The 8,645-nt window shown below is 38.0% G+C and overlaps 3 protein-coding genes and 1 long non-coding RNA gene across 5 annotated transcripts; 2 read left to right on the forward strand and 2 right to left on the reverse strand.

The window, feature by feature from the left end:
• LOC104759097 (4-hydroxyphenylpyruvate dioxygenase-like) lies at positions 193-1,951 on the reverse strand. Its single transcript, XM_010482067.2, has 4 exons — positions 1,886-1,951; positions 1,601-1,744; positions 493-1,508; positions 193-399 (listed from the first exon to the last, which is right to left on the reverse strand). Exons 1-4 carry the CDS (start codon positions 1,949-1,951, stop codon positions 225-227), a joined length of 1,401 nt encoding a protein of 466 aa, XP_010480369.1. The 3' UTR covers positions 193-224.
• Positions 1,506-3,129, reverse strand: LOC104754816 (anaphase-promoting complex subunit 5-like). The gene is made up of 4 exons (XM_010477096.2): positions 2,782-3,129; positions 2,407-2,566; positions 2,204-2,326; positions 1,506-1,744 (listed from the first exon to the last, which is right to left on the reverse strand). Exons 1-3 carry the CDS (start codon positions 2,950-2,952, stop codon positions 2,205-2,207), a joined length of 453 nt encoding a protein of 150 aa, XP_010475398.1. The 5' UTR covers positions 2,953-3,129; the 3' UTR covers positions 1,506-1,744; position 2,204.
• LOC104754815 lies at positions 4,218-6,213 on the forward strand. The gene is made up of 5 exons (XM_010477095.2): positions 4,218-4,317; positions 4,620-5,105; positions 5,182-5,321; positions 5,421-5,572; positions 5,671-6,213. Exons 2-5 carry the CDS (start codon positions 4,646-4,648, stop codon positions 5,897-5,899), a joined length of 981 nt encoding a protein of 326 aa, XP_010475397.1. The 5' UTR covers positions 4,218-4,317; positions 4,620-4,645; the 3' UTR covers positions 5,900-6,213.
• LOC104759098 lies at positions 7,458-8,645 on the forward strand. Of its 2 annotated transcripts, none has more exons than XR_002036334.1 (3): positions 7,458-7,638; positions 8,257-8,390; positions 8,579-8,645. It is a non-coding gene; the product is annotated as an uncharacterized LOC104759098 (long non-coding RNA). The 2 variants fall into 2 exon arrangements; XR_002036335.1 differs by having other exon boundaries at positions 7,458-7,620.

Below are 8,645 nucleotides of genomic sequence, written 5' to 3' on the forward strand. Positions count from 1 at the left end.
TTCTTTATAGCTAAATTCAGCATCGGCCCCAAGGATTGAGATCTCAACAAGACATTTCATTGAACTAAGATTGTATTTTTTGATTGATCTTGTTTTTTAAATGAGATGGAAAGACATAAAATGTATAACATTGTTTTGATAATACAAAAACAGTTTTACATTAGTTACAAATACATTAACATTGTTTTGACATTGTATAACATTCCTTTAATTCTTCTTGTTGTTCATCCCACAAGCTGTTTGGCTTCAAGAGTCTTCTCGTACTCTTCAATGGACTTGAAGAGCTCAGAGAAGTTGCCTTTACCAAAGTCACCACATCCTCCACTCTGGTAAGCCTTCCCTTCATCGTCTTTCATCATGCATCCTACTCTCTGGATAATCTCTATAAATATCGTCGGCCTACGAACACAATCAATCATAAAGAAAGACATTTTCTTAGAAAATCCGAACAATGTAATTTGTTTGTTAAAACACTGATTCTTTCCGCTGTACCTGTCACCAAGTGGTTTCGTGAAGATTTGAAGCAACGTCCCTTGATCATCTCTATCCACAAGGATCCCTAATTCCTCACACTCCTTGATCTGTTCGTCGCTGAGCACATCGCCAACACGTTTCTTCAGATTCTGGTAGTAAGTAGGCGGAGGAGAAGGCATGAAGTCAAATCCTCCAACGCTGCTTCTCTTCCTCATCTCTCTCAGAGTCCTGAATATGTCTTCACTCATTAAAGCCAGATGCTGTAGCCCTGCTCCTTCGTTGTGTTCCAGATAAGTCTGAATCTGACTCTTCCTCTTGGTCCCGTGAACCGGCTCGTTAATCGGTAGAAGAACCATTTCATCATTGCTAGCTAGCACAGCTGAGTTTAAACCGCTCTCTGCTGTTCCAACATCGTCTGCTGTGAACTCAGCGAATTGGTGAAAGCCAGTGAACCCTGCAATGTAAGTCAAAGCTGGACCAAGCTCTGGAACGTTTCCCACGGCGTGGTCAAGCCGCCGTAAACCGTAATCCACTGGAAACGACGACGTATCCTCCACAGGCTCAAATCCTGGCAAGAATTCGGATTTATCCTCTTTGTAACTGACATATCTGAGAACGACATCGCCGTATAGTTTAACCTCAGCGATCGTAACGGCTCCTCCATCGAGGACCATAGGAGGCGACGAAGGAATAGCGCCGTTAGAGACACTTACGGAGAAAGCTGACTCAGCGTCTTCTACTTCAATCGCAACAGCTCTTACGCCGAGACCATGCGAAGAGAAGAAGGAGCGGGAAGAGACGTGATCGAAGCTTGGGATGGAAGCTGTAGCGGTCGGTTTAATTTCTCCGGCGGTGAGAGACGGAGAGTAAGGAGCAGTGAAAAGGAATCTGAGGTCGCCGGAGGTGAGTAGGTAAGAGGCGTGAACCATGTTCCCGGTGGATAGATCGGATTTGGCGGAGAATCTCATCCCGAGACCCCATGAGAAGCGACGAGCAACGTTGGTGCAAAAGTACGGGATTACCAGAAGTGATACCTTCTATCACTTTGAATATTGCTTCAGGCGTATGAAGGTGAAAAGGGACGCTTCTACTAATTTTTTTTCTGAATCTCTAGTTCTTCGGTTGCTTTATCAATGGCATAAATCTCCATATCCATCTGACCATAATGTGTTAATGATTCCAGATCATTCTTAGATGCATCAAACTGAACAGAGCTTGAATGAGCTTCTTTGCAATAATCTTCAATGCTTGAAAAAAGATGACAAACTCCCTGCACGGGATTCACATATCAATGAAATGGACAGTTCTTTCAAACATTTATTTATGTGTTTCTGCAAGGTAAAGAATGAAGACGGAAAATTACAAGTGTCTGGTGCTGTATGACAGATTCTGACTTTATTTTTGACATTACAATTGGGTGTCCAAACCTAGGAAAAGGAAGAACATACAAGAGGTTCGCTATATTCATTCTGAACATTGCCGCTAGAAATTATACTTAACCCAGATCTGTCAGAGTTTTGCCATTACCGCTATAAGTAGGTCTACACTTTAAATCTAGCCTGGAAAACTACTCTATCTTAATGGGTCAAAAAACAAGCAAACGTCACATACATATCTAAAATCCGAGTCCTTCAAGCAAAACGTCAGACTAAACATCATTTTGAACAATAGTTATACTAACCAGTTTGAAGATTAAACAAACTTAACAAAAACGTAAAAAGCACAATACCTCAGAACGATAAGAGGTTAAATGCCAAAATGCAACGACGAACAAACATTCCCAAGTTGCTGTTGGGATCCAAAATAATCTGATCGTCTTGCACAACTCCTGAATCAGGGCTCCCAAGTATTCCTACAAGCAAAGAAATGATAACTCATAAGATGCAAACATGATGAGGGAAAGAAGAAAATAAAACAGTTTAAGCAGCTAACCTCGCATGTCATTAAAGAAATTCGATAGGTCATCAGGTGAAGCCAAAGAAGAGAATCTATTGGTTAAATGGTCAGTAAGCCACGCATCCATCTCTTCACCAACATCCCTCAGCTGATTAATAAGCTCTTCCAGCTTCGGCTCAAATATATCATCGCAAGACTGGAGCATGAATATCTCAATCTCGTCAGGGAAAATAACATTTTGTTAACACACAAAATCCACACTCCGTCTACTAAAATAAGCGGATAAAGCTACATACGAAACTCGACACAACAGCATAGCTTCGAGTATAGGAGACGGGCAAGGAAACTCTGAATTAAACCTCAAAACCTATAAGACAATGCAATTAAAAGGGAGAATAAGAGGAGTGAAACCTTAGTGAGAGAGAGCAAGTAGAGGCCGAGACGGTTGTGCTGAGAAACGGAAGAGAAAGGGAAAGGGAGAGACATCTGAGCCGACGGAGCGTATATCTGCAGGAGAATGCAAACGGAGATCTTGTGTGGAGTTACCGCAAAAGCACCGGCTGTTCTCGTTAATCCGGCCATCTCTCTCCGTCGCTTAAACACTCACTCTCTCGCCGGATATTTCCTCCGACGAGCAGCCGGGATTAGGGCACTTTATTTTGAGGATTTATTTTGAAATTTTGAACCGGGAAAAGAAAAAAAGAATCTCACGCCTTTTCACAAACTTTAAGAACCGGTTATTTCAAGTCGGTAAGGGATCGAATCGTACTGACCGGAATTTAAAACTTTGCTAGTTTACAAAACGAGAGCGGAATTTAATTCGTAAAATGATTTAATAATTAAATGGTCAGGCAAAAAACTCAGACACAGTCCTACCACCCGAGGAGTGTTGCCAACATACAAAAAAAAAAATAACTTTAAAAGATAACTGTAGGTTGTTTTCGAATTTCTATTTAATACAAAAATATAATTTGATTTTTCTTGAAATCATAATTTAGTGCAAGTGGTTTGATATCAAGTAGCAAAATTATTAAAATTTCTTATCTGTTTTTTCCTATATTTATCGCTAACATTTTATCATTATTTTAATCAAATAATTTTAAGTAAAATAGACAAACAACATTGTTATTAATTTTTGTCGAACGAATCAGGAAAAACTAGAGGAAACAACTCACCAAGAATATAATCCAAACAAAACAAAAAACCAGGACATACAATTTCGATAACCAGTTCATCAATTCTGAAAATTTGATAGCGATCCAAGTTGCTAACCTAAACAATATAAGATGGCAGTACAATTCAGAACTAAATAAACTGAAAATATTCTTCTTGAAAAGTTTAACCTATCGCCAAGAAAATTTATAAGAGATGAATAGAGTTCAAAACAACAAATTTAGTTCCTGAGATTGATTAGGTTCCCACTTCCCCTCAAGATTACACTTTTTCATTAGAATCATAGATCGTGATTCCCATCGGAGAGAGAACAATAATACATTGCATTATTTTCATTTTTTTTTTTTGGATAATTTAAAGTCCACTTATTTTAAAATAAGCCCAATAAAATGAGATAAAGTTTTAGGAAAAAAATGATATGGAATAAAGTAGACTTATTATAAGTTGATATAATGTATGATGAATTGTATTATTTGAAATGTTTTCGTTCATTGAATATTTTATTGAGGTGTCAGTCAAGCTGAGTTGTGAGATGCTGGAGACATAGTTTTATTGTATTGATTGAAACTAAAATTACACTAGGATTGGTGAACGGTAAAGGCCGACATACAAACTGTAAGCCCATTAAAGCGAAGCCCATTTTCAACCATATATATATTTTTGGCTGCGGCAATTGTAACTTATCTTCTCTTTCGATCAGGGATTTCGAAACCCTAGTCTAGTCGATATCGAGATCCAACCAAACCCAGATCTGCTGCTTATAATATCTCTCAGGTAAATTAATTCTCGCTCCTTAATCTCATGTTTCTTAGAAAATTCATCGATTAATTGCGTAGGTAGAACCCTACAAGTTATATATTTCCACACAAGTATTTGAAAAGTTGTATTTGCGATCGAAACGGTTTGAAAAGTTGTATTTGCGATCGAAACGGTTGCGGCCGTGTTCCTCTCTATCTATATCGGCCCTTTAACCGTCTCAATCTATGATCTATCTATCCGAACGCTTAATATGATGTTTGATTGATTCCCGTTCTAGATTGAAGACCCGGTTTTGATTTTTTGTTTTTTGTTTTTAGGGTTTTGCAATATCGATTCTTGAATAATGGAGAAGCCTGCGAAGGAGGCAGCTGCGGCCCCAGTATCTTTATATTGGGACATAAAGAGGTTTCCGGTCCCCGAAGGCTATGATGCTCGTCGTGTGGGTCCGAGTATCAAACGGAATTTGAGGAAGTTAGGCTACAGTGGTCCTGTCACCATCATTGCCATTGGCGTACTAACAGAGGTCCCCCTTGACATCCTTGAATCCCTCTATTCTACTGGGATCACTTTTAAGAACGTGGGCTGCACTCCCAGAGACGCTATGAGTCTATTCATTGTCAAAAATGGTACTGTTCCAGCCCCCGATAATATGATGTTCCTATCCGCTCCACCAAACTGCTTTCAGCCATTCTACTATACGGATGTTGAAAAGTTACGTAAGAAGGGACACTACACTAGTTTACTGTTTGCACGTAATTCTCAAGAACAAAAGTGCCTCTGGGAAGATAACTTGCTTCTGGCAGGTGAGTTTGTGCGTCTTTGGCTTGTTCAATTCTGATTGGATTATGTTGCTGAACTAGCTGCTAATTATTCCCACAGATCCAGGGGTACTCGAGGGGGCAAAGTGCGGTGAAACCGGTAAACCTTCCTTTTGGGATTGCGATGTGTGCCATGGTCTTCGTGGCTACGGCTTTGAAAATTTTCTCACCCATCTTTCTACTCAGCAACATAAACAATTGGTAATTAAGCATCCTAGCTGAGTTTTTTCATGGTCTAACTACTTTTTGACTCAAGCAAACTCTTACTAATCCCCCATGTCCACTTGATGATTCAAGCAGTTTTCCCGCTGGAATACATATGCCACCTTTGACTCTCACTCGAAATCACACTCGAAATCTGACTCTGGCGTGGAGGCTCCTAAAAGCATAGTGCGCAGGACAATATTGAGTAAAAGTCGAGGTCTTTTTTCCCGGACAATGCTACAATTAGGGTGAGTGAAAAGCAGCCAAAAGCCCTGTTTTAATATCTATCTGAAAACGTTGAGATTTCTAATCTTTTGATTTCTTGATGTAAACTAAAACATTGTAGGCTTACTACCGAAAGTAACCACAAGAAGAGTAGGCTTACTACCGAAAGTAACTACAAGAAGACTACCGAAAGTAACTACAAGAAGAGTAGGCTTACTACCGAAAGTAACTACAAGCAGACTACCGAAAGTAACTACAAGAAGGGGAGGCTTACTACCGAAAGTAACTACAAGAAGCGTAGAGTAGCCTTAGGCTTACTACCGAAAGTAACTAACGACAAGGAAGAGTAGTTACTACCGAAAGTAAGTAACTACAAGAAGGGTAGGACGTGAAAATGAAGAGTACATGTCCCTTGGTGTTGTTCTTCTCTGACTCATTTTGGTTTGGTGTGAAACTGTGAATGGTTTGTTCTACTTCTTGCCGGCTTGTTCTATTATGTAACTTATTGTTTAAGTCTCGTCGGCAAGAGTTGGGTTCACTTATAATATAACTTATGCTTATTTAAGTCTCGCTTTGTTTTGTTTTAAAGTTAATCACTTAATTGTATCCCGGATACTAGTATATTTTATTTATCTACCGGTGTTAAAATATTATTTACTGTAAAGTAAGGATGTTTGACTTATCTACAAATATTATTTTTGTACTTTTCAAAATTTAGTGGAAGAAGTGCTGTGCGACGTTTAGATAATTGTGATTTTAAACCTAAGAATAGGATGTTATTATTGATCTTTTTAAAAAAACTGAGATGGACCGATAACATCCCACAAGCTGTTTGGCTTCAAGAGTTTTCTCGTACTCTTCAATGGACTTGAAGAGCTCAGAGAAGTTGCCTTTACCAAAGTCACCACATCCTTCAGTAAGCCTACCCTCCATCTTTTACATTGCGCAGAAGATATTCATACCATCATCTACCCTCTTGGACTTGTAAAATCCGTTTATCACTGCATTTGGGAAGCAACCTTTTTACATACTTGAGAGTGTAACACTTAACTTTATATAGATCAATACTAATAATATATTCGCTGAATAAAAAACATCAGATCTTTCCACCGCACAGTACTGAATATGTATGTCTGGCTTATTTTGGATATATGTTAATGCTTTGTTTCTGACACTTGAACACTTTACAGTTTTGCTTGGATTTGATATGATATCAATTTTATAAAATGCTAGATAATGGTACTTTTCAATTAAGAGAAAGAAATCAACAAAAATATTTTAAAAATCCCAAAATGGTATTTGAAGAAATAAACATTAATTAATGGTAAAGGATAATTATAGGTCAAACTTTTAAAATAAAATTGAACATTTCCCAAAACTTAGTACAAATTTGGTAAAGACTTGAGAGTCAAAATACTCAAATTTAAAAACAATGACCATTGACCGGAAAATGAGAGGAAAAAATTGGAGAATTTTGTTAGTTGTTGTTGTTGGTCAGGTTGTATACTCTATATAATTATCGATTAGGTGATAAGGTTTACATATCTGGAAATTGAGAGTAAGTGTAAAACTTATATATAAATTATAAATAAAATGATTAGGAAACAACAAAGCAGAAAGAAAGAGAGAGTGATTAGAGAGAGAGAGAGAGCAAAAAAGAAGGGATTTAGAGAGAAGAGAGATTACAAGAAAAACGCCCAAAGCTGTTAACTTTGCTTTTTTTTTTTCTTTTTTTTTTGGCCATTTCCTTCCCTTCCCTTCATCTCTCTTCCTTCCTTCTCCCTTCGTCTCCATCAAGCAACCCTCTCTCTCTCTCTTCATCATCATCGCGGAGGAGACGACGATCGTTGTACGCGACGAGCTCTAGAGAGGGTTGAGATTGAGTTTTTTGTAGGTGAGATNTTCTTTTTTTTTTGGCCATTTCCTTCCCTTCCCTTCATCTCTCTTCCTTCCTTCTCCCTTCGTCTCCATCAAGCAACCCTCTCTCTCTCTCTTCATCATCATCGCGGAGGAGACGACGATCGTTGTACGCGACGAGCTCTAGAGAGGGTTGAGATTGAGTTTTTTGTAGGTGAGATTGATTAGACGGGTATTGTATTATTCTCTTTTTCTTCTTCGTTTTTTTTTTTTTGTATCTGAATTTGGATTTTGTTTTTGGATAGAAACGGTGTGGTCTCTAGATTCATGTTTTGTTTGCCTTCTGGGGTTCATTATATTCCCTTGCCGCATTTTAGTTTCCTTAAATTTCAAATTTTTTTCTAACAATTCGAGGAGATAACATACATTTGGGCAGATCGCTCATCTGGGTTTTTGTTTTTCATTTGTAAATTCTGAGTCTGATAAAAAAATTGTGAGCTTTGATTATTGTTTTTGGCCTCCCTTGTTTGTGCCCCCATTTCTTTTTTCGATTTTGCATGTAGGAAGAAGTATCCATTTTCTGGCTATATATATCAGATGTTGTCAATGTAGTTGGATCATGTGTTTTTTCTTGTTTGAGAATTTTGATTTTGAATTTGTTGTATTCTCTGGGTTTCTGCTTGATGTTTCTTGATACATGGAACTATACGTTTTGTGTTTATTATTGGTAGTTTGTGAGTGAAAGCTGTACCTTTAATAGTAAACTGGGCTAGTAGAAGATCACGTTTTTGGCTCACACATCTGGTCCTATCTCCGTTGCATCTATACTCAGTTACTTAATCTATTTCAGGAGCCAAAGATTATCAACCATCTAGTATTGAAGAAGTAAAACAAGAATGCGCAAGTGGATCTGTTGTAGATGTCAAATGGACGACTCAAATGAAGAGCAACAACTCAAAAGTTCGCAGCAGCAGCAGTCTGATGGTATGTTTATCTAGATCCTACTTAGTAGCTCAAGTATTCTAATTACGCATGGTTTACGGTTTTCTTTGAGGGATTTTTTTTTCATGAAATTTAGTCGAAACTTTGAGCATTTAATGACTTAATATTGTGTATCTATGAAGTTGGTTTTCGATTTATGCTTATCATGTTGAGTGTCTTCATGTATGTAGCAAATCATAAGAATCCAAAACCAGCACCCGTTGCAAAACAGGAGGTGAAGAAGGAAGCTCTTCCGAT

This window comes from Camelina sativa, chromosome 17, assembly GCF_000633955.1.
Source record: "Camelina sativa cultivar DH55 chromosome 17, Cs, whole genome shotgun sequence".
In the NCBI taxonomy this organism is placed as follows: Eukaryota; Viridiplantae; Streptophyta; class Magnoliopsida; order Brassicales; family Brassicaceae; genus Camelina; species Camelina sativa.